The sequence below is a fragment of the Danio aesculapii genome, chromosome 10 (genome assembly GCF_903798145.1).
Source record: "Danio aesculapii chromosome 10, fDanAes4.1, whole genome shotgun sequence".
Classification (NCBI taxonomy): domain Eukaryota; kingdom Metazoa; phylum Chordata; class Actinopteri; order Cypriniformes; family Danionidae; genus Danio; species Danio aesculapii.
The window spans coordinates 29,408,058-29,435,717 of record NC_079444.1 but is presented as its reverse complement, the minus strand read 5'-3'; the positions used below and the strand labels follow the sequence as shown (position 1 = coordinate 29,435,717).

At 34.3% G+C, this 27,660-nt stretch overlaps 1 protein-coding gene across 11 annotated transcripts in view; it reads right to left on the bottom strand.

Moving 5' to 3' along the window:
* The window catches only part of dlg2 (discs, large homolog 2 (Drosophila)), a 420,832-nt gene that overhangs the window by 271,964 nt on the left and 121,208 nt on the right, over positions 1 to 27,660 (bottom strand). For 10 of the 11 annotated variants that reach the window (XM_056466770.1, XM_056466773.1, XM_056466772.1 and 7 more), the window contains 2 exons: positions 6,333 to 6,416; positions 5,697 to 5,858 (listed from right to left, as the gene is read on the bottom strand). In XM_056466770.1, the coding sequence (XP_056322745.1) occupies positions 5,697 to 5,858; positions 6,333 to 6,416 (246 nt within the window). The remainder of the gene's footprint in view (positions 1 to 5,696; positions 5,859 to 6,332; positions 6,417 to 27,660) is intronic. The other variant, XM_056466774.1, reaches the window with a different exon arrangement.

Sequence of the window (27,660 nt, the reverse complement as noted above, 5' to 3'; positions counted from 1 at the left end):
ACTTAATGTATTTTGTTATTGTTACCTTTTTATGACCAAAACAAGACATATTTATTCACAAAGTGTTCATTCGGATGTTAGAATGTTAAAACAAAACATGTTACAAGAATAGAGCTTTTAAAAACTAACATCTATAGCTGCATCTCCCTGGATTCCAACCCAGTATCGCTGCATGCTAGTCAGGAACTCTCACTGCTTCACTAAATCTCTTGAAACCTCTACAACGTGGGGTTTATTATCTCAATTTGTTTAAGTGTTTTTTTTTGCTGAAGCTTCCAGAGCAATACATATAATAATGAGCACTAGGTGTCACCATAGAGACGGGTTTCAGAACATTTCGTAAGGCTTCGACACATTTGCTTCGACTGTTTCAGTGTTTCATGAAGCCTCGCTTTGCAAACCACTTTCCGTGAATCGGCCCTGAAGGTCATCAGTTCACCGTACTCACCATATGAGTGTAACCACAGATACAGGGACACTGGAGTGTTTGAAAGTCACATCGATTAGCTAGTTTGTCTATAAGCTGACTTTAAAACGCTCCAGTGTGTTTCCACTCAGTAACCAGCGCTACTGATGAGCTTCACTGCTAATCACAGTCATTTCTGTTGAGCACATGAACACAACGGCAAATCAGCGCTGTTTAAGAATGTGCTCAGTAGCGCTTTAATGTCAGCGGGAAATGGATGTTTTTAAAATTTCACTATGGATTGGTATCGAATTCCAGTATAGTGACAAGCCTAGTTTATAGTACATAAACAAGGTGCTCATTTGATTAAATCACAGGCTGAACTACTTTAGCATCCATTTCAAATTAGAGAAAATCATTGCACTGTAATTGACCTCTTGGTAAGCTCCGTCTCCCCACAGTTACTGTTGTTAACTCAAGAGTTACTAACTGTATTACTAGATGAATTGTTCACTTAAAGAATGACAATGTGCACTAGCAAAATAGATTTCACATACACTGTATCCTAAATTGCATACTTCCATACTATATAGTACGTTAGAAACAGTATGCAAGCAGAGTAGTCGTCCGAATTTATAGTATTGTAAAAACAGTATGCGAGAAGTACCCGGATGACCTACTACCTATGGTGAGATTCTGAAGTGAGCATCAGATGGATGCTACGCTAACCCATGATGCCACATTAGAGAATTCATAAATGGGAGTGAAGCAGCTTAACTGACGTGAGTAGGTCACATGATTATGACAAATGGCAGATGTACCTTCGAGTTCAATTCATACTACTCGCATCCATACTGTATAGAACACACTTCCCTAACGCTTGTGTAGCATATTCAAATTCAATTGTAGTATCTACTGAGTAGGAAGCGATTTCAGACACAGCAACAGACTTTAAAGTGCAGGAATAACTGTGTTTCCCTTAGTTGCCAATGTAAACAAAGCAGTTCAGCTGCTGTTTAATATGCAACCATACAGAGACCATCCAATAACAAAATACCATCCAAACTTTCCTAGATGCTTGATATAACCTCCCACTTTGAATTCAATACTTGGGTGTATTCTTTCAGAATGTCATATATCATGAACAGTGAGCTGCTCTGTCAGTCACAGGCCTTCTTTCAATGTCTGTGTACCTCAAACACAATAAACACCATCATCAGCAATCATACTGGACAACATATTCACCGCAGGTGGAATAATCAAAAAGACAAACAGCACATCAACTGATTTCATTCGAGTCAACCATATTTGAAGAAAACAAATGTGATTTCACTGCACAAATGGGTTTCTTCAAAGGGAGCTTTTGTTTCCAGACTTGTTTGTCAGACCCTGTGAAGAATTTCATGCGGATGTCACAACGGAGTCGGAACATTGGCACAGACGTAATGTTCCTGAGTACGGATGAACCACAACAACAACAACAACGACAACACCAACAACAAAAACAACGGGGAAAACAGACACATTCAGAATGAAGATCACAAACTTGCCAGGTAGTTTGCTGCGGTCACCCCCGGGTATGTTAGATCAAACCGGGTAACCAGCGCAGGCTGCAGGTGAGAAAATACAAAAAGAATGTCACCAGCAAAGTCGACTGCACTCAGGAGGGAAGAAAGAGGCTGAGGAGACAGCAGGAGAGAGGATGAAGATGCAGAAAAACTGCATGAACCATGAGAAGAAATGAAAAAGATGGTAAGATGAGGCATTGATTTTAAGGTTATGTTTGGTTCTGACACACTAAGATGACTTTCGAACCCTCAAGACACGCCACTGTTTTCAGAAACAGTTCAGAAATAGAAATATTAACCTTTATAAGAATGAAAGCAAAATAATTTTTTGTTTGTTTGCTTTCAGATTGAAACTAATTAAATAGTACTAGTATAACACTGGATTCAACAACTCTCAATAAAAAAGTCCTTTTTTGTGATGTGAATACCTGTAAAAGCGTGATAAATAAAATTAAATAAAACAAAATTTAAATAAAAATAAATAAATAAATAAATAAAATAAAAAATAATAAAATAAAACAAAATAAAATAAAAAACAAAAATTATAAAACAAAAATCTAATTAAAATAATAAAATATAACAAAATATTAAACAAAAATATAATGAAACAATAAAACAATCTAAAACAGAATAAAAATGTAATTAAACTTAAATCAAATAAAAAACAAAGCAAAAAATAAAATAAAAAAAATTAAACAAAAATAAAAGCAAAACAAAACAAATAATCCTTACTTCTTATCCAGTAAATCAGGAACATCTGGAGCTTTTGAATGATGTTGAGGAATCTTGCCATCAAAAAGCTAAGAACTACTTTAGTCGGGCACAGAATTGTGCAGTATTTAAATCCTTGAATCCTGGTCATGTATTAACTATTACTGAAGTACTTTCATAGTCATAGCCATAATCATTCTGATTTAAAACCCAACATGTTACAAACCAAGGCACAATAACAGGAGGTTCTGTAAATGCCTCACTCTGGAACACCCTGTACTACATAATCATTGAGAGGGCTAAACTGGGGATGCTTAAACTCCTGAAATGTGAGCCCAATTCAAGCTAGACAGACAAAAATTCAACAAAGCATAAATCCTGACATTTTTTAATGGGTGAACTGCATTGAACTTGAATACAGCATTCGAGGTGTAAGAAGTTGTGAGATGCAACTAAAAATGCCTGTGCAATGTACAGTACAGTTGAAGTCAAAATTATTTTTACTTTTTTGAATATTTCCCAAATTATGTTAAACAGAGCAAGGAATTTTTGACAGTATTTCTGATAATATTTTTTTCTCTGGAGAAAGTCATAATTGTTTTATTTCGGCTAGAATAAAAGCAGTTTTTATTTATTTTTAAACCATTTTAGGTGAATATTATTAGCTCTCTTAAACATTTTTTTCAGTAGTCTACAAAACAAACATTATACAATGATTTGCCTAATTACCCTAACCTGCCTAGTTAACTTAATTAACCTAGTTAAGCCTTAAATGTCACTTTAAGCTGAATACTAGTGTCTTGAAAAATATCTAATAACATATTATTTACTGTCATCATGGCAAAGATAAAATAAATCAGTTATTATAAATGAGGTATTAAGATTTTATGAGAGATGTTTCTAAACATAATAGTTTTCTTTCCATTAAACAGAATTTGGTGAAAAATATACAAGGAGGCTAATAATTCAGGAGGGCTAATAATTCTGACTTCAACTGTATGAGTAAAAGAAGTGTTTACAAATAGCAGATTAAAAAAGCTTTCACTTGCATCCCTCACCTGGCTCTGTGAAAACAGCAAAAAAACAGGTCAGTGTAAATTAAATGTTTTTGTCCTACTAACAAGTAACATCCTGTATTCAGCTCGACATGAGTTTGCTCTGAGAAATCATGTCTGTGGGACAGAGGTTGTTGGCGAAATCTAAAGATTGAGGTCCTGATACAATGTCTACACAAGAGATGACAGTGCATAATCCTGATGAGCCTAATGCTTCAGACGGGCCCATACACTTTGGAATAAAATCATAGACTCGCTCAGATCAAATAAAAGCACAGAGCTTTTGAATCATCTGCAGACAATCAGATGATGCACAGGCTGTTAATGTCTCTCTGGCAGAGAGCGTGACTCCGGCAAGGCCATATCTGATCAGAAAAAATAAAAAACAAGCAACAAAAACTTGTAGTTGTGGGATAAAAAAAAAAACGCATTCTTTTTTTCATGACTTGAAAAGAGGACCAAGAGGCACAAATCTAATTTTACTTGCATTTTGAAATAATAAATGTGTGAGAAAGCATGAATAATTCAATTAATTAGCTTAAATAAAAATCTTAATTAAGTTTCTTGATTACATAATTAGTAAAATGTGCATATTGAAAAACTTAATTTAAACTATATAAACAATAAAAAATATAATTACTAAAAAAAACAAATGCTTAACACGTTAAAATTAAAACAATACATTTTTAAATCTAATTTAAGAATTAATAACAGCCATAAATATTCGGTGATGTTAAAGCAAAACTGCCATAAACAACTCAGTTTATTTAAAAATGACATATTATTTGAAGCATTTTTAAATAAATAAATAATAATAACTATTATTATTTTTGTTATAATAATAATAATAATAATAATAATAGTATTAATAATAAAAATTATGATAATAATAATAATAATATTAATAATAATAATAGTATTAATAATAAAATAGTGATAATAATAATAAAAATAATAATAATTATTATTATTATTGTTGTTATAATAATAATAATAATAATATATATTTTTTATTATTAAAAAATATATATATACATTACCATTCAAAATTGTCTAGTAATTTTACCACTGACCCACTATGTTTTCTTCTATATTCTCACAATTTAAAACAAATAAAAAAGTGAACCTTCTAAAACAAAATAATTATATATTTCACTATGCTTGATAAATGTACCACAGAATAAAATGCGATACATATTTAAATATCATTCATGACTAACCAGAATAAACAACAGAGCCATTCCACAAACACCCTGCTTTAAAACTAACAACTGAGCTCCATCTAGTGTTAAGACGTCATATTACAAAACTGAATTTCTAATGCTGTAGTATATGAATGAGAAATGGATACGTGATATGGAAAACCACACACTCAGAAAAATAAAAGCAACAAGACAAATACAAACAAACAAAAAAGAGAGGCAAAAAGACATATATACAGTTAAAGCCCCCCCTAAATTATTAGCCCCCTGTTTATTTTTCCCCAATTTCTGTGTAATGGAGAGAAGATTTTTTTCAACACATTTCTAAACATAATAGTTTTAATAACTCATTTCTAATAACTGATTTATTTCATCTTCGTTATGATGACAGTAAATAATATTGGACTAGATATTTTTCAAGACACTTCTACATAGCTTAAAGTGACATTTAAGGCTTAAGGTTAATTAGGTTAACTAGGCAAGTTAGGGTAATTAGGCAAGTTAGTGTATATTAATGTTTTGTTCAGTAGACTATCAAATAATATATAGAGGGGGGTAATAATTTTGACCCTAAAATGTTTTTCTTTTTAAATGTTAAAACTGCTTTTGTTCTAGCCAAAATAAAACAAATCTTAAACATCAGGGGGGGCTAATAATTCTGACTTTAACTGTATATAAAAGGGCAGCATAAACACAATATAAATAAGGCCAACATGTTACTCATCAGGTGGTAAAAAAAGTAAAGATGACTTACCTTAAGCGGTGAAATGTGAGAGTGGGAAACATAGCCATGCACGTTCTCTATTTCCGAAAGGTTTTTCTCCGACACGTGCACCAACTCCGGCGCTCGAACTTCATTGGTGAGCCGAGGAAAGCTAAGTTCAGGAGGAGGGGAATCATCGTCCTGATACCGGTACTATATGAGGAAAACATAAAAGAGAATGAGAAAGAAAGCAGAAGAAAAATAGTCTAAATTAAAAACTGCAAATGTCTACAACGCAACAATAGAAAGCATGACATTCAGCCAATGAGGTTTGAACCCTGATGAAAAAGCCAAAAAAAAAAAAACTCTGATAATTCATTATTGTGAGAAGTGATAATGATAGAAAAATCACGATGAATAATGAAGATTGATATATTTCTAGAAGCGACCGCATGCGCACGCAATGAAGCAAAGCAAAGCACTGCAGGTGACACACTCCAAATCTAGAGAGAAATAAGTTTTAAAGTTTGCATGCGATCTAAGCAGAACAGCCATTTGTTTCAGCCGAGTATGGGATGTTTCTGAAAGCAGCAACATGTTAGATGAAGACGTAACAGAGTATGGCGAATCAGTTGTGGACAGACAGAGAGGATTCTGCATGGCGCGGCCCCCGTGTTTCTGTCTCACCCAGGGGGAGCTCATCAGGGCCGGGTTCATACATGCTGGAGAGTGGCTTTGGTGCTGGGAGCCCTGTACCGCTGGAGGCCTGTTCTGTAAACACACACACAGGAGCCCAACTGTGACCAACCAATCACAGTCAGTTCAGCTGAATCATTTAAATAACTGCACACACACATGAAGTTTGGGATCAGTACATTTTGTAATGTTTTTGTAAGAAGTCTCAACAAAGGTAAAATAAATTAATTAAAATAATTTGACATCATTAACATTTGAAGGCCATTTATGCTGTTTATAAGTTAGCTTTTTAAAAGGTAGCTAATTTCAGAGGATTTTTAATCGACAATAAGTGGAAGAGTAAAGTACAGTATTCAGAATTGGTTATATCTTTTTGGACATATTAACCCTCTGGGGTCTGAGGTGATTTTGGGGCCCCTAAGATGTGTTGATATGCCCTGACATTTGTGCTTATTTCAGCTACCTATTACATATTATTGGTCAACATGTATTTTTAGTAATCCCCACAAACTGTGCTACAATTATATGTTAGAAAGATTGATGTACATGCTTGCGTTTTTTAGAAAAATAATATTATGCGTGTTTAGTAGGTTTTGAAGATTTTTTTTGCTGAAATAAGGTCCAAAAAACACAGTGAATGGGCCTGAATAGGACTTCTGAGTAACTAGTCTTGTAGGCTAAAATATTTACTTCACAACTACGTGAAAATTATTCTGTTTCTCTCATTCAAAGAAAACATTACAATGATTTACATTTTGTAAAGTCTATTTTGGGTCAGCTTAGTTGTATGCGTGGGAGTGACAATGGTTATGAATAATTTACACCTGGAGAAACAAAAGACACTCCCCCACTGGCTAATGTTCACCCATCAAGGGCATTGTAAAGCAATGTCCGGCTGCAAAAGCTAGCCCAAACAAAATGCTTGTTGTATTGCTGTATTATGACCACGTAGTGTAAACACTATGGGTAAACAATGTATTTATTTTCCTCAACATTGTGTTGTTCCATATTTGTTTTCTCTGTTAGATCTGTAAAAACAGTTGTACTGACTACAGTGTTCTTTTTTTGCATGTGTTTCATAGGAGCAAGAAGGTTGGATTTTTCAAAAAAAATAGTTGAGGCATGAATGTGCTTGATTTTCCCCCTACACAATTAAACACTTGAATAAATATCTTCCAAGAGTGGCGATTCCATACATTTTGACAGCTTTGTAGTTCATTGTAAAATGTAAAATCTGAAAAAGAAAAAAAAACTACGAAAATCGATGGGGCAATTTTGTAAAGGGAAACTTTAGGAAAAATTTACATTTGGAGACATTAACATTATTAATGTTTTTGCTGTCACTTTTGATTAATTCAATCCATCATTGATCAGAGTGCAATCCATCATTGATCGGGGGGGGGGGGGGGGTGGTTGTGTAATACTTGTTTCAGTATTGTGTAATACTTGCTTCAGTCATTTATGTTTTTATTTTTAAATTACAACGTCAGTTTATTAATAAAACATATTTACATTTACAGCAGTTTGAGGGATATTTAGTGTATTCTAACCTACAGTATTCCGTGATTAGCTATTTCAGATGTTACTGTAGGTTAGACTACAAACATTATAATGCATCTAATTTGACTGTACTTTCAGGCTAAATATAGATAAACACAACTATTTTATAAGAAAACCAATTCTTGTGAACACGATGTCTATCGGTGTTCTAGATCTTACAGTTTCATACTTTTTTTCACAAATAGACTTATTGACAAGATTATGCATTCACAATGGTTTGAACCATTATCGAGGGGGGTTAAATTTTTATTTATATTATCTATTTTTTTATTATAAATATTATTATTTAAAATACATAGAGTGAAATATTCCTCAGTATTAAAAGAACTGACCCCCATACATCTTGTTTTGACGTCCTTTAAGGGGGGATCTAATGTTAATTAGGGGCCAATACCCCCCACCCCCCTGTAATTTGCACCCTGTTCTTGATGAGTAATTTGTTTTTAATTTCTTCAAAAACAGAAAATTTACTGAAACCCAACATTTCACAGGTAATCATTCACCTGCTACACACACATCATAGGGGAAGAAGCTTTGACAAACAAAAAGTACAACCTAACACAAACACACACACACACACACACACACACACAATACAGAGAATACTGGACGAAATGCAATATACAACCCATTTAAAGTTTAAAAGCCAACAATATTGTCTTATTTTGAAAGCATCAGGCTCCATCAGTATACTAAATGAGACATTTTCCAAACTCAAATGTACTATTTTTGATTTCTAATTGACAACAGGGGGAGAAAAAAATTATTAATTCTCAAAGTACTTAGAATCAATCAAATTCTTCAAAAGGGCTGTTAGAAGAAAAAAAAACTCACACAACCACTGTCTCACATAGTTTAATGGGATGCAGAATCATTAAAAAAGTGGAGCCATTCTCATAGCTCATACAGTAGCTATTAGCAACATTAATGGTAACATTACATTACTGGTCTGATTAGTTTGTTCTTTTTGCAGGAATTACAATAACTGGGTAATAATAACTAGGTACTAACTCTGAGCCTACACTGTAAAAGATTACATGATCAATTAGTCATGACAGCATATGTTTTTAGTTCATTATGACTTATTAAACTAAGTTAATCATGTTCTAACGTAATTTTATAAGTTGCGCAAGCAGTTTTAAGTCAGTTTAACATGATATAAGTTCAATGGACTCATACGGTTAATTTGATTCAGCTTAAAAAATTAAGGCAACCAGTATTTTTTACACTGTACCTTTAAACCACAGGTTACTATATATTACCTAGTGCTCTGTTACAAGTACATGCACTGTAAATACTATAAAACAAATAAACATTACATATATTTCTATATGATGTAAAAGTAGTCAAAACAAATGACAACACAGTGTTGCTTTTTTTCCTGTAACAACAGCACGGCTGATAACAGTAAATCGTTTGTTACCTCAGATTTAAGCTAACTATTTTGGATTTGATTCAAATGGCACGAGACATAGAACATAGACTCAAACTTTGCCATACTTGAAGCTTAGAGGTAGATAAAAGTTAGGCTCTGTGTGCACAGATGGAGGGACTGTGAACTGTACTGGAGTCTGCTTGAAAACAGTGGTCAGTGCTCAAATAACTTCACGGTCCACCCAAGATGTGATCTCATTCGCACCAAATCACGGGAATACTGCATGTATGAGTTGGTCAGGCACTGTGTATATGCTCTCACTCTTCTTCTCACATATAATCACTCACTTTTCTGGCACAGAAGGGCCTACTGTAAATGATGTGCAGCAGAGCTAATTTCTAATTTAAATGTCATTCTAAATCATATTAAAATACAAGTTAATGTTTAGATATAAAGATTTACACACATGTCTTATGTACATGTAGCCTGTATTTTGTAAATTTTGATTTATCATTTAATCATGACAAAAATGTCACATTGTGGTCACACATTTCAAGACAAAAGTTTTGTCGCCCATACAGAAATTGAATAAATTTACTGCAAATACAAAAAAAATTTCAGCAAATTAAGTAGTGGTGTGTGTGCAAATTTAATAACTTGTATGACTTCCAGGAGCTTGAAGGACTGCATCTATGCGGTTTGGCAAGGATTCACACTATTTATTGATCAAAGATTCATACAATTTATTGAGGAATAGCAAAGAAAGCAGTCTTGCATGCCTCCCAGAGTTCATCGATATTCTTTGGTTTCATCTTCCATGCTTCCTCTTTCATCCTATCCCACATATGCTCAATGTGGGATAGGATGTAGAATTTGTCTTCTTTTATAGTTGGTAATATAAGAGGTAGCTAATATTTCTTTGTATTTTAGACTATAGATGTTGCCTTCCACCCTGCAGATCTCTCGCACACCCCTATACTGTATGCAACCCTCAGAAAATGATTTTTTTTGCCACCAAACTTCAATGATTTCTTGGTGAATCTTGGATCCATGCGGGCTCCAGTAGGTCTCCTGCAACATTGCGACGACTGTGGTTTAATTCAACAGAAGATTTATCTAAAAAAATCCACCTTCTGCCACTTTTCCAGCATTCATCATTTCAGCAGGCTGTGGGTCTTGGCAAATGCCACACAGTTTTTCAGTTGTCTTTTGTGTAGTGCTGGCTTTTGGGCATTGATTCGGCCATATTGAGACAGAATCTGACAAATTGTTCTGGTTGACACAGGGACTTCAGGTGGCCAGGTCTCAAAAATTGACTCAATGGGCTTTACCAAGCTACGAATATTAGAATACTTTATGAAAGTTTTATTTTGCACTGAAACATTATTACAAAAGCTGTTAGGATTAAAATGGATTTTACCATTTCTTGTAAAAAAAAAAAAATTATTATAAATACTTTTAAGCAGCACTTCATGTCAATTTGTACACAAGCGACAAGACATTTGTCAGGGACTGTGTGTGGGACAGTTTATCTCAGGGATGAAGTCACAAGAGATCTAACACACACACACACACACACACACACACCCCAAACACATTCCCAATTTCAATTCAGACATGAAAGCCCTCGTTTTGCTGTTCATCAAATTATGACCATAAAAGTGATACAATGTGATCTTGCAATGCTACCCGCTGTTTTCATTGCTATGGTGAAACATGCAGCACACAAGCTGTGTTTTGAACTGCTGCTATTGTATGCGAAGGCCAAGATAAATGAAGCTAATGTAAAATAATGACAGGTGGGTGAGAAAAGGTGGTCCCCAGGGTTTCCACGCAGCAGCGGGTCGTGCAACTGCCTCACCTTTCTTTAAAAGCTGCTATTGTCTCGCTCTCAAATGCCGTAAGCAGCTCTTGTTGCCCCTGACTTGTTCTTTCCACACTGTCATTACCTGCAATTATCCAGCCCAGGCTAATAGCAGCTCTCAGACTCCATAACAGCCAGTGGCGGGGAAATATCTTCTGTAGAAAATGCACACTCACAGATCCAGTACAGAAACACCACGCTGTGCTATATTTGGAGTGTCTGCGATCTCATAGAAAGGGAATAGCTGCATATTGACACTCTGTTTGAAGGATGTTCCAAGTTTGGGTTTCAAGAAAGGACTACCATACAGCTGAAATCTTATTAGCCCCCTTGTATATAATTTTTCTCAGTTTCTCTTTACTAGAAAAAAGTACATTTCTAAACATAATAGTTTTAATAAATCATTTCTAATAACTTATTTAATTTATCTTTGCCATGATGACAGTATATAAATGTTTTACTACATATTTTTCAAGATACTAGTATTCAGCTTAAAGTGACAAACAAAGGCTTAACTAGGTTAATTGGGTTAAGGCAATTTAGCGTAATTAGACAAATCATTGTATAACTTTAATAAGTTGAGTTTTAACAGAGCTGAGGATCCAAATGTAGTTTATTAAGAAAGTCGTCAGGCAGGTAAAAGGTCAAAACAGGGACAGACAGGAGCATGCAGATAATCCAAAAGCGTGCCCCAGTGAATTGGGTCTAGCGACGCCCCTGCTCACCGCTACACTAAATATCCTGAAACCTCAGCTGATTCTTTGCTGAAGCTTTTCTAGAGCAATACACAAAATAATGAGCACTAGGTGTCACTGCAGAAACGGGTTTTAAAAAGTTTCGAAGCCTCGACACATTTGCTTAGACTGTTTCAGTGTTTCATGAAGGCTCGCTTTGCCCACCCCTAGTCAGAGTACAGGCAAATGGTAGGGACAGGCGGCAAAACAACATAACAATAAACAAAACAAAGATCAAAAAATATGAAAGGCAGGACAAGGAAATGCTTAGAAATGCTCACTTACAATTTAAAAGACTCAGGATAGATGTATGTGTGTGCTGTGTTTATAGTCTAGGTAATCAGTCCATCATGAGCCTTCGGATGGGTGTTTGCAGTCAAGGGTGATCTGGAACTGGTGTGTGAATGCAGGGAATAATGGGATTGTAGTTCAGTTCAGTGGCAGATGTGTAGTTGAGTGAATGATAAGAAGTGTTTACCAGGAGCCTGCAAGAGCAACACTGCTGGTGATCATACAAATAATGGTGGTTTGTTCTGTACACAATCAAAAAATATATATTGCTTAAGGAGGCTAGTAATATTGATTGTAAAATGATTTTTAAACAACTGCTAATCTGCTTTTATTCTAGCCGAAATTGAATAAATAAGACTTTCTCCAGAAGAAAAAATATTATAGGAAATACTGTGAAAAATGTCTTGCTCTGTTAAACATCCTTTGGGAAATATTTAAAAAGAAAAAAAAATTCACAAGAGGGCCATTCATTTTAATTTTAACTTCAACTGTATGTAAGATGGTCTTTTCAAAAGAGGTTTATGCATTTTTTCCTCTCAGTATGAAACACCATCCTCATAGTCTGAAATATTTTCAGTTGTATTATCTGTGTCCAAACGGGCTTCATTAATGGACTGAGATTTATTACTCAGAATGCCTCTTCTCTGACTCCAGAACTCTTAGGACATTCCTTATGCTGTTTGAAGCTTACAGACTATACAGTCGAACTGCCTGGAATTTTTCTTTAAAAGGAAGACGCGAATATATTTGCCATCTGCAGATAATCTGCTTGTTGTTGCAGAAGTATAACGAGGGGAACGGAACAAGAAGGCAGTGATAAACAAAACCGAAAATAAAAATGCAAATCCTCTCTCCTGAGGCAAGTTGGTGGATGTGCAAAATGTTATAGGGCTGAGGTGATGGGATTGAGCAGGTTTTATTAAAGCCAAGGAAAAGAAGGGGTCATATTGAATAGGGCTGCACAATATATCACAAAATCATTGTTATCGTGATAATAGTATATGCAATATTCGTATTGCAGATATGCGTGATGAATTGCATTTATTTTGTGTATCTAAATTTGACCAACCACACGGGGTCTTATTATCTTTAGGCCTGCCACCCCGGTAGTAGCTGTTCTGCTATTCGCTGAAGCAGCCCAGAGGTGAACCCAGAGCTGAAATTAAATACTTATGGCAGGAGAAGAAAATGACAACAGCCAATCAGTCAGAAAATCTGCTTAGATTTTCACTTACTGTATCCATGGTGTTTTAAAGACTATGTTTGCATTTGTTTTGTTTTTGTTGTTTTGTTTGTTTTTGTTTTGTCTGAATTTGAAATAATTAATTCTGAAATATATATATTATACCTGTTAATTTTAACATCATTACATAAATAAATGATTTAAAACACACCTATATTTTTGTAAGGAAAAATCTTGTATAAATAGCTATATTATAAGAAATATCTTTATATTGCAATACTCACAAACAACACCACATATTTTTTTCCAGTATCGTGCAGCTCTAATATTCATCTCACATAAAAAAAAATTGTTACAACATATGCTTTTCTGTGTCTTTCCTGTCATTCAGAATTTCCAAATTTCTCTGTGACGACAGAAGAAATTATTAGTATTTTTGTGTAAGCTTTACCGCAATTCTTAAATATAAATAAACTACACTAGGACTATCTAGATGAGAAAACCACAACCAAACTCCATTACCAAAATAATTATTCGTGGCAGCCCTAAATGATAAGATCACATTTCCCAATCAATTAACGTCAATTATAACCATTAGCACTATTCACTTTTTAATTTCACAACCAACCTCCTCCCACTAAATCTTGAGTTTCATAACTAATAATACAACAAATGCAATGATTTGTAGATTTGTTATCAAAAGTATTTAGGCACCAGATTAACGGATTTATAAAAATTTAAAATACATAAATAAATAAAACTCCTTAATCTAGCACAACATTTTCTGAACACAAACAGTTCCTCTGTATAATTAACACTTCTAGCTTCTTGTGATAATTTAACACTTCGTTTTGTCATTTATTTATTCAAGACAAAAATGTATAAATATAATTGTCTTAGAATACGTGAGCTTTTACACATGAATTTGCTTCATGTACAGTATGGTTGAAAACAGATATAACCAATTCTAAAGCTCTCTCACAAAAAGATTCAATAGCTTAAAAGTTGATGAGATCAAACTGTTTTCTTTTTATTTTAAGATCCATGAACCGGTGGTATGCATATTAGTAAAAAATAATAATAATAATAATAAAAATAAAAATTAAATGTTTTTTTTTTTTATTTGACCAGAAGAACACCTTCCTTAAGTCAAATATATAGGTATGCCGGTTCTGTAGGATGCTTGGGGATTGCTTCTGGAAGTGAAAATCTTTATTGTGTGAAAGACATCTTGGGTTCTTTAATATGATATGAGGCTATTTTGGCAACAAAAGTGATGCATTCACTGTACAGACAGTAGCTTGAAGATTTACATTTACATATATTTATTCAGCAGATGCTTTTTTTGCAAAGCAACTTACATAGATTAGAGTTAAAAGCAGGACAATCACTTGGGAGACATTAAATCCAAATCCAACGCTTGGTTCAGGCATCAGCACAGAATGTTTCTGAGGTCTGTTCAGTCTCTTAAATTTCATTTACAATATTTGGTTAAATTTGTGGAAAGGAATGGCCACATAAAACCCCAAAATCGTTAATCTAGATGTTTTTGAAGTGAGACATGGGCCAAAAATTCACAAAAGAGATCGCAGAAGCTTTAAATCACATAAAAGCAACAATAAAGTAAAATAGTAGAGTAAAATATTCTCTATAAATTTTGCTTTTGTGTAAAATAATTTATATAATAAGTGTAGAGACTTTTTAAATCAACTATGTCTGCAGAATCATTCTAATGTATATTAATAAACCTTCTATTATATACTGCCATGGGATGGATGAACTGTTTTCATTCATTCTTGTTCACAGCAGTCTAATGTTTTGTAGGTCAAGGAAGTTTTTGATCACAACTGCAATTCTAACAACCACCTCTGGACTTTAATTAGATGTTACTGCTGTGTGAAAAAGACCTTCAGCATTTTAATATTTTCATTGAATACTGAAACAGAGTACTTCAATGAATTGTGAAGCATCAACAGGAAAGTCACATTTTGTGTGTGCGCTTCTGACTGAATCACCACAGTGGCAATGAATGATTCACAGTTCATTAATGATGCTTTGGTACTATACTCTACTAACATATAACAGCCAGGTCACTGCTTACAGAAGTAAATGAACCATTGGAATTTCACTGAGGCTATACTGACTTTAACCTACTTACATTTGCAGATCTGCCAATCAAAAGCATACAACTTTTCACGCAATTCAGGTCTCCTATGTAGCCTTTAAGTCACCCGAAACTTACAAAAGGCAAAAACTATCAAATATTTGCTAAAATAACAGCATTTGATAAACAATCATTAATATTTTTTTCCATTATATGCTAAAGGAAGTAAATAGATTTTTTTTAACTGTAAAAACCTAATAAATATGTGATATATATAGATATGTGATGTGTATATTATATATATATATATATATATATATATATATATATATATATATATATATATATATATATATATATACACATATATACACACACACACACACACACACATGCATACATACATACACACACACACATATACATATACACACACACACACACACACACACACACACACACACACACACACACACACACACACACACACACTTGAAGTCGAAATTATTAGCCCCCCTTTGAATTTTTCTTTTTTTTTTAAATATTTCCCAAATGATGTTTAACAGAGCAAGGAAACTTTCACAGTATGTGTGATAATGTTTTTTTTTCTTCTGGAGAAAGTCTTACTTGTTTTATTTTGGTTAGAATAAAAGCAGTTTTTAATTTTTTTGTAAACATTTAAGTCAAAATTATTAGCCCCTTTATATATATTTTTCGATAGTCTACTGAACAAACCATCATTATACAATAATTTGCCTAATTACCCTAACCTGCCTAGTAAACCTAGTCAAGCCTTTAAATGTCACTTTCAGCTGTATAGAAATGTCAGGAAAAATATCTAGTAAAATATTATTTACTGTCATCATGGCAAAAATAAAATAAATCAGTTATTAGAAATGAGTTATTAAAACTATTATGTTTAGAAATGTGTTAAAAAATATTCTCTTTGTTAAACAGAAACTGGAGGAAAAACTAAACAGGGGGGGCTAATAATTCAGGGGGGCTCCCCCGTGAAGCTAATACAGAAGTAACTGAAACTGCAATTTATCGACTGGCCTTTGGGGGCTGGCACCAGGAACTCCAGATGTTCACTGACTGCATTGCTAAATTGGCCAATTTTACAGCTGAAAATAACACGTTTACAGCCTTGTACAAAAGATGGTTTTGGTTCATATAGCTAATATTATCCTTCGTGATTTTTTTTTATAACTCATCCATTTAGTTTCTATTAAGTTATATTAAGTCTATACAATTAAGGGTGTGGACGTTTGAGTGACAGCTGGTCACCATCATGTCACCGTAGCTGATTCCGGCTGATTAGCTGCTGAACTTTGCATATACATCGTATTTTATTTTTGTTTTATGTGGCTTTACACTGTCAATTGCCTTTTGGAATTATTTCCTACAATTATCAGATAACATGGGATGCTGTGTGCCCTTAATTGTGCTCACAAACCATTCAATTAGCCTCTATTTCCCAGGTGAGTGCAAATCTTACATACGTATATACCATATCTATAAATATAATCATTTTATTTAAGATAAATTATAATTTATAATGTTCTTTAGACCTGTAATGTGCTCCAGAATCTGACAGATTAATTAGCTGGAGGCTATAAAACGGTCTTCTGAAACATTGTCATGCAGTGTTAGCCTGGATTTCATAAATAGCCTTGCATTCACTAACACAGATGACTACATCTGAAGTATTTGGAAGTAATTCGCACTTTCCTCCTGTAGAAAAAGATCATAAGAGCAATGTGTAGTGGCTCAAAATATTACAACAGTGTTTTTAAAAGTCTAAACACTTTATTAATATAGTACACAGCCAAGCACAAGCGGTCAGAACACAAACGAGTCACGGGTAATGAAGTATTAAGCATTTGACACGCGAACAAAATGACGACTGGCCTGGACTGGAATGTGACTGGCCACGCCTACTTGTAGCTTCATTTGCGCTCGTCAAAAACCTATCACGAAACCAATGTCACGAATACTACGTCCATAATCTTTTACAGTCTATGATATAAAGACTGTTTAGCTTATGATTGGCTGACTTAATAAACAATTCCGTTTTTAGGGCTGCATACAGTGTTGTTGTACATACAGTAGGTGAAAAACACTGGAGTAATAAAAAAGGAGCTTGTTAATGTAATGACTTGTATATGTTATGTGTTAATAAGCTGTTTCACACACACACACACAACACACTGGCATTAAATATAATATTACAATAACTGATATATCGCTTTTAATCAAACATATGCAGCATGACAATATGATGGACTGCTGTAAACACATCTCACAGCTTGGAAACCTTGAAAATGTGCTAATATATTTGTAGGAGCACAGATGCATTTGTTTATGCAATTGCAAACAGGCTGTGAGTTTTTCCAGCACGCGCTGTGGATGTAGCGCATGTTCACGTGCCGCTGCGCTAAAGGCTCCTTCTCTACTTCCCTCTCTCTGAGATGAGAGAAGATGGGGATGTGAGGTGGCATGGCTGAAGGCTCTGTGCTGGATTGTGTGGAATCTCCTCACGAATGCATGCACTGACCCCTTTTCTGCAGCCTAATAAACCCAGAGCTCGTCATCGCAGACTCACAGGGTTCATTCAGCCTGCAGAAGATGGAAGGGTTAACAACAATTGGCAAGATCCGCCCATTTCTACCTCATTAGCTACTGAGAAAATACAGAACTTGATCCAAGTTAAAGTATTATAACTGATAATCGCATACAACGAATCAAGACTCAACTTTTCAGAAGTGTCAGTCCGCTTGTTTGGTGCACACTGGTTGGATGGCAGTGATCACATATATTTAAAAAGAACCATATTAACAGCAGAGAAGTCAGGTTTTGTACCAAGCAAGTAAATTATATATCTAATTCTTTAACTGGCAACATTTTATAATAATGGTCCATTAGTTAGTGCTAGTAAATGTATTTATTGACATGAACAAACAATTAGTAATATATTTATTACTGTGTTCATTCATCTTTGCTAATGTTAGTTAATACTATTCAAGTTTAATAACGTTAGTTCATATTAACTCATGGTGCATTAACTAATGTTAACAAGCACAACATTGGATTTTAATTATGTAGTAGTTACTGTTGAAATATGATTAATACTTTACAAGAATATTCATACTGATGTGAATACATTAACATGAACGAATGGGCGATTATTCTTAAGTGTTACACTGTTACTTTGCATCAACAAATACTACTTAAACCTTCAAAAAAAACTTAGAAGAGGTTCTAATACCAGACTTATGAATAGCTATTAGGCACATTCTTAAGACACATCTTAAGGGCGCACTCACATTAGGTACAGTTTCCTTAAACCCCATCCCCCCTCCCCCTTGGCCTGCACTCTCATTGCATTTTTTACCTACCGGACCGGAGCCCGCTTGCATCATCGATGATGCGACTGTTCAGTTTAACTGGAAGAGAACCATTCTCACTCAGCACAGTGGACATTGCTTTAGATATATCGTTTTGTATTATTTTTTAGTCTGTTGGGATGCAGTGACACACAGACACTTTGCCAAACCGATCCACCACTTTTGACGCTCATAAATTATTATAGAAGTCCTCGTGCTGCAGGTATTAGGAGGTTTTTTGAAGGCGCAGCTGACGTGCAGTGAGGGGTTTGCGTCTTTAATTAACTACAACAGTTTGAGTTCATTAAAAATTAAGAATGATTAATAAATCCATATGAGACAGTCTCCTGAAAGTGACGTCGTATCTTCAGTTTCGCGCTCAGGTGTGCTTTGCACTCACACTACAAGCGTACATTGCCAAAGCCCGACTGACCCTGCTCTGGCTCACCTCTTCCAACCGGCCCAGGGTTGGCCAACTGAACTGCGCCGGAGCTAATATATGCATACCCCACATGTCTTAATTCCATTTCTGTTTAGTTTATTTTTAGTTTTCTATATGATGTATGTATTATTATTATTTATCAATTATGACTTTAGTCATATTGAGATAATCAAAAACTGCTGTTTACATGGTAGACTCTTAATCAATCAACTCAAGCACACTGTCAGGGCTCTAGGAACTTGGCTTTGCGAAGCAGCATTTTCTGTATGTACATCAAAAGCAAGTAGGCTATGGCTCACGCTTATATTGATAGTGGAAGATTATTTACGGTTAGTCATGTCAGGAATCCAACCACAGATTAGCATTCTGTCAGGTAAGCTATATATTTATTTTTCAATGTTATTATTATTTGCTCTTTAAACACAGCAAGTAATATGTGAATGATGCTTGCATGGATCTTTATCATCTGAAACATCATTTGAATTATGTTGAAAACCCCTGGTCTAGACCAAAAAGCTGCATTTGAATACACCACTGATTCGAGAGTGCGTGTTCTGTGCCTGTGTGAGAAGACGTGTCTTTCCGCAACAGCAGGTGACAATAATCTATTTTCTCGTTCCACAAAAGGAAACCGGAACTTCAGATGTGCAAAAAGTAAACAAAGCATTTAGCGTTTAGCACCATTTTTACAGTACTTGTAACTCACCACAGAGGGATTCGCTCATGCGAATATGTCTGATAATCTAATCATCCAAATCATTTGCAAATATTTGAGAAATGTAGCAAAATTACAGCCAGTCTCTCTGTGTTCCTTCCTGACTTTAATTGTTTACTTGCCAAGTCACTTCAGTTTTTGCTCTGATTTGTTGCTAAATAACCAATCAGAGCGCTCTTTTCAGCCTGACAGCTGACGCAGATACTAGATGTTAAATTGGGCCAACAAGCTCCGACGTTAATATGACAAGAGACGATGTGTGGAACAGCTAGCTGGACCATCAGCTTGGTGTGCCCAAGCCTTTATGCTCTTTTGAAAAGGAAATCAAGGTTAGGGTATTTGGTTGTGAGCCAATGCATGTGTCCAGGAATGAGAACAGCTGTTAAGAGGAAATAATTATGTCATAGGGGGACTACAGAAATACATTTCATGACAGCATTTGCAAGACTCAAATATTAAATAAAAATGTTCTTAGGTTTACTGTAAATATTTAAAAGGTGATTTAGAATTGATTCAAAAAGTTAAATTGTTCTCTGATCTATATAGTATGTAAAAAGACTTACGCAAGTAAAAATAAATAAATAAATAAAAACAAACAAACAAACAAATAAATAAATAAATAAAAAACAAACAAACAAATAAACAAATAAATAAATAAATAAATAAATAAATAAATAAATAAATAAATAAATAAATAAATAAATTAGGCGACTCAGTGGGGCAGTGGGTAGCACGTTTGCCTTACAGCAAGAAGGTCGCTAGCTCGAGCTTCGGCTGGGTCAGTTGGCATTTCTGTGTGAAGTTTGCATGTTCTTCCCGTGTTTGTGTGGGTTTCCTTCGGGTGCTCCAGTTTCCCCCACAGCCCAAAGACATGTGGTACAGGTGAATTGGGTATGCTAAAATTGACCATAGTGTGTATGTGTGTGTGCGTGCGTGCGTGCATGTTTCCCAGTGATGGGTTGTGGCTGGAAGGGCTTCCGCTGCGTAAAACATATGCTGGATAAGTTGGCGGTTCATTCCGCTGTGGCAACCCAAAATTAATAAAGGGATTAAGCCGAAAAGAAAATGAATAAATGATTGATTAAATAAATAAATAAATCAATCAATCAGCTCACGGGTTCATTTAACCTGCAGAAGATGGAAGGGTTGACAACAGTTGGCGAGATCCTTTCACTTCTACCTCATTATTACCTATAAAACAACCCCTATAGAATCAGAAGCTCCTTGTTGACAATATTTGGAACAGCCATGATTATTAATGATCCCTAGTGCAACTTATCAGTCTATGATTTTGCTGCTGCCTATGCGAATGTTGAGGGCGGGCTAATGAATAATGCCTTGAGCAATACAACAGTCTGTGTTGTGTTCTGATTGGCCTACTTTTTGAGGTTTTACAGTCACAGAATTTACATGAGAACAAAGAAACAATGGTGTTTGAGGGTCACGATATGGCCATTTCCATGTACCGATCTTTTATTATTTGACTATGCCTAGGTATACCCAGATTTCCTTTATCTCCCTCTCTATTTTCTTTAGCATAATTTGGGGTTAATTAATGACAGGACACTCCTTACATTAGAAAAACTAATCCCACCCTCCCCTTTTACAGTTTTGCTCTCTCTTATTCTTTTATTCAGACAGAATGTGGATCAAGTTAACGTACACTCTGATGTAAGCTTCAATAAGGACAAAAATCAAGGTGATTTAATTGCCATACATCATGAATATTTAATAATAATAATAATAATAATAATAATAATAATAATATTTAATAATAATAATAATAATAATAATAATAATAATAATACTTAATAATAATGATAATAATCAATAATAATAATAATAATAATAATAATAATAATAATAATAATAATATTTAATAATAATAATAATAATAATAATAATAATAATAATAGTTAATAATAATGATAATAATCAATAATAATAATAATAATAATAATACTTTAGAATAATAATTTAATAATAATAATAATAAGAAGAAGAACATTTATACTGCTGTTATTGTTGCTGCTGTTATTACCTTTTCATATGAATATAGTAATTATAAAATTAATACAGTAATTATAAAATACAATTATTGTAAAGACCTTAAAAGGCGGTTCATCTGTATCATTTTTGCAGTATAACAATATAATAATAGTAATAATAATAATAGTAATAATAATAATAATAATAGTAATAGTAATAATAATAATAATAATAATAATAGACCTATAGATAAAACATGTACAAGATGTAAAGTGTGATAAGCTACAGAAAAGGCCATACATTTGAATTTCTCACATTCATAAATTTAAACATTCATACCAAATATTGTAATGTTTGGTAGAGCTATTTTATGAAGTGTAATTAGGGATTTGTTGTATTACAGAATTACTGCACTTAACTGTAGAGTGCATGTGGGCAAAGTAAAGATACTCTGAGTATATATATATTCTAAGTGCATTTCACATTTAAAAAAAAAAACACTAATCTGCACGTTTCCATGGGTTATAAATAAACTCTACAGAGTGACATCATAATGCCAAGAACAAGTGACAGAATTCCCTCTGCAGCTGCAATTCATTTTACTAAGAGAGCTGAATCATCGTATTAGCATGCTCTGCCGTGGACTGCCTCTGTCGTTTGGACTAATTGATTCTGAATGAAGGATTGCACACATAGCAAACAAACAAACAAATGCAGCAAGCCAACTAAATACAACATTTGCACTGGGATTACAGGTATTTTACAGATGTTTTGCTGGATAAATGCCAAACGTAAGCACCTGTCCTCCACAGTCAGGGTTAGAAAATCAATGAATGAACGCCAACGGTACAACGCCTTTAAACAGACCCACTGCAGGCCAATAATCCACAAGTGAAGTATATACACTCCTGACAGACTTTATAATCTGGTTTAAAGACAGAATTCCTAGAGATTGCAAACATGCTAATGCAAAATCCTGGAAAGAGAAGCTGAAGGGTAGTACAGATGATGGAAGCCTACCTTACATCCAAACATCAGCGACAAGGTGTTGTCATGGCACGCAACCTTACAGTGGCAGAGCATTGGATTGAAACAGTCGGGTATCCTCACTATAGGAGACATTCCTCTCGCAGCAGGAGCACTGCACTCATGCTACTAGCACTGATGTTGAGAGAGAGAGCAAGCACGAGACTCTTCACTCCTGGATAAGCAAGAGTCTGCCTAATGCATGAACACACACACTGTCACACGTGCTCCCTGAACACACACAGTACTGAGATGCAGTATTCTTTCTGTACTCTGGTTTAGGATGAACTGCACAACCTATAAACTGCTGAAAACTAATCTAATTATTATACTTGATTTTATTTGTGCAAGACTTTTCATGTTGGGTGAAATACTATCAGGACGTCCAAAAATTGCCGAAATTAAACTTGCTTATATTACTGATCTTAATGGACTCTTTTCACATTTCCAGGTTTCTCAGTAGTGGAAGTCGTCGTAGTTGGATAAATTTAGAGAGCAGTGAATGGGAGAGTACCACAAATAATTTTTTTGCAATCCTATTTGCTGAAATAATAAAAGAAAAACTTCACAATGGTGTTAATAAGTCTATCAGAAAAAAGAAAAATGAACAAAAAAAAAGTGTGTGTGACTGATAACGGCAACCAGTAAAGAGAACAATTTACTGTCAAATTTACTGTCCTGCCCCCATAGACGTTGCATTACAAATGCCTCGCACAAGAGGTAATTCGTTTTTTTTTGGAATTTGATGCAAAGATGATATAATACATACACAAATACATATAATTGTACATATGTTTTTTTTTTTTTTTTTTTAAATCTATATATTACAATGTTCCAAGGATTTAGGATGATGAAGATGACCATTAAACGTGTCATAACAGTTATGTGAAATGGGTCTATAGAAGCTTATACTCTTAAAAATAAAGAAACGTTTCGGTTGCTTTGATGAACCTTGATTGCTGGTTCTTCTTGGAATGTTGAATGGTAATTACCTCATTTATTCTCCCTCGTGTGGTTATTAACCTTTATTAGTTTTTTTCTTTTGTGGAACTCAAAACATATTTATTTTGAAGAATGTTCTTTAAACTCGCTTCTTTTATTTTTAACAAAAGAAATGAACTCAAATAGGTTTTGAACAAGTGAAGGTTGAGTAAGCGATGGCAGAATTTTCATTTTTGGATGTACTATCACTTTAACATTAATGGAACCATTGCATTCCAAAAATGTTCTTTATTGTGAAAAAAGATTAAACTATAGAAATATTCACTATTTCAATATTCATTGTCCTTTGGCTTAATTTCTATTTTAGAGGTCACCACAGCAGAATGAACCGCCAACTATTCTAGCATGTGTTTTATGCAGCAGATGCCCTTTCAGGCACAACCCACTATTGGGAAACACCCATACACATTCATTCACACAGCCACTCATACACTATGGACAATTTAGTTTATTCAATTCACCTATAACGTATGTCTTTAGATTGTGGGGTAAACTGGAGCACCATGAGGAAACCCACGCCAACACGAGGAGAACAGGCAACCTCCACACAGAAATGCAGAGACTCGAAAAAGCAATCTTCTTGCTGTGAGGTGACAGTGCTAACCACTGAGCTACCTAGCTGCCCTATTTAAATATTCGTTAAAATATATACACATAAAAAGTCACTGTAAAGTAATTGCAATACAATATTTCCCAAAGATAATTTAGGAAACCAAAAAAAAAAAAGAGGGTGTGAAACCTTTTTAAGGGATAATTCACCCTTAAATTTTGTCATTTAAAACAGGGGTGTTCAATCCTGCTCCTGAAGGTCCACTATCACGCTCATAAGGTGACCACAGGCTAATCAAACATCACTAATTATCCCCTAACAAGAGCAGATTTGATGGTATGCAAACAATTTTTTGTCATCATGTTGAATGCAGGAGATATGTGCAACAAATAAAGATCTGAGTAACTTTGCTAAAGGCTGAATTGTAGTGGATTTCTCCCTGTTAGCAGTGGTTAGCAATTTACATCAACAGAGGTCCAATGACAGATAAACTACTAACCAGTGACAGGGTGTTGTGCTTAATCTATACCAACAGAATCTCTACTATGGGACAAGTCACACAAATCATGGTTGTAATTGATGGGTTTTTGCTAGGCCTGACCAATCAAAGAGACTTCGATAACATTGTCCACTGTCAAAAGCAAGTACAAGGGGTATTCAAAACTACACATTGGAGCAGTGAAGGATGGCTATTGGACACCCGTCTATTATTGCGAGGATAACTTTGTGACCATGAGCATTTATCCATTTGACTTAAAAGTGGAGTTATTAAAATTATGCAAACATCACTGCTTAATAAATCATCAACTTGTGATAACAAACACACATATATGCTAATATTCTCCTTTCATTTATTTATTTATTTTTCTAATGGCAGTGAATCCTTTGAATATTATGTCATATTGGTCATAAAGATAAGAGAGACTTAGCTGTACATAACTGTTTTTTATGGATACAAGGGAAAAAAATTTATGGAACAAAGAAAACTTTCATTCAGTCATCTGTCTGAACTCTGCCTGATCTTGCAAACTAAGAATATCGGAATACAGATTTTCATAGTTTTTACTGTATTTTAATCAAAACTAATAATGCATTGCTTGGTGTAAAAACCTCTTTTAGATCAAAGACTCCAAACTTTTAAACAGAGACATTTTAAATAGCATGCTGCAGACCAGCATTCACAATTACAACAAATGCAACACAGTTCAATTCTGCCAAGCAGAGGATGTATATTAAGATCAAGTCAGATCACAGTAGCAGACGCGCTAGCCGACAAATTACCACAACAACTTGGAGATGAGAGAAGTGTTTACAAGCCAGTAAAGCAAACAGCCAAAGCCAGGCAGTGTGCTGAATGGCATTATGCCTGAGTGTGAGTGTGTGTGTGTGTACTCCAGAAGGAAAACGTGAGTGTTCTGGGGTAGTTGAAATCACATCGAAGGTGAAGAATTGCTACTCTAAAAATGACTGCTAAACTAAAAATTACCTTTGCTGTTTGTTCAAACTACTTCTTTAAAATGAGCTGAAACAACACAATTCTTAAGGGTTTATTTGGGGGGGCAACTTAATGTTTTATGTTCAATCCACTCAAATTTGTAAAAACGAATAAGGTAACTTAATTCCTTCATGTTGTCCCAGCACAAATTGATTGTGTGGAGCCCATCATCAACATGTGGCATAGGGCAATTATTAGGGAAGGCAGAAAATGCATCAAAAATCATCAGAATGAGAGGATATTTTAATCAAAACCAATACATGAAATGTGACTTCATTTAGCGCACAAACCACTTCCTTAATTATTTAATGCTTACTTAATAATTTAATTTAAGTAACTCTGTCCACACCTACACTCTTAAAAAGAAAGGTTTCAAAAAACTATTTTCTAAGTAATGTCAGAATTATTATTATTTTTGGATATATAAATGTAAAACAAAATCTCATCAAATAGTAATTCAGCTGTAAATTAACAGACATTAATGTTCATAAACACAATAGGTTGTTGTCACGTGACGTCATTGATGACATGAAATTCAGATGGAGGGCAGGAGGTGATTCTTTTACACAGCAATCGCTATCAGAACATCAAAATGTTTCTGTTTTGTGATGTTAATAATTTTTTAAATCCGACAAAATAAGAAATGCCGAACAGCTTTTACGGGCTTCCAAAACTTTTTTCTCATAAAGGGGTGAAATTTCAAGAAACTGGCTGAAAAATGGAAGAAAAGGCAACATGTAATAAACATTTCTTCAATACATCCACGTGTACAAACTTATTTGAATGTGATAATTCATTTAACAGCACTGATAAAGATTATATACAGGCCTAGCTATGTGTGAAAATAAATTAATGCGTTATATAAAGATCAGATACAAACACCACCACATTTATAAAAAATCCAGGAGAATAAATAACATACCCTGCCATGTAAATCACAGAAATGAAATCTCCATCTTGTTTTGCAATAACCCATGTCTTTACTGGCGTTTTTGACAGAATAAACAACAGTAACATGAACATCAAGATGTGCAGCAGCGGTGAATATTTGTTGATGGCAAGTTCATCGACCGAACAAAAAAGAAATGCAACCCTTACAACAAAACTAGATGGTTATTATTGTGGAGCACTTTTCATCCCTTTCAAAAATAAATAAATAATAGACCATGCATCCACGCTTTCATCTGTTTTTACGTGATGTCTGGAAAATATCAGCATGGGGAAAAAACTAGTAATTAATAATGTACGTGTTTTTGAATCAAATAGTGAAGTGTATAATGTGTACAACTCTTTGTTAATGAATGCTGCAGAATATTGCAGCATAGTAAACTGATAAATTGTAATAAATGCTGTAACGTTAGCGTAAACTGTGGTGCATTTGTGTATAATTATAGCGTAGAAAACTGAAGCCTGGTGAATAATTTGTTTATTACTCCAGTTGTGTTGTACCACAGCAACAACGTATTTACTACGTCAGTTTAATTCAAGTAATTATCTATAGTATGCTTCCAAACATTAGTTTTTACGATAGTATTTTCTCATGTAACGTAGTAGCTTATACAGTATCTATCACTTCAGTGATAGGCAAATATATTTTAGTTCA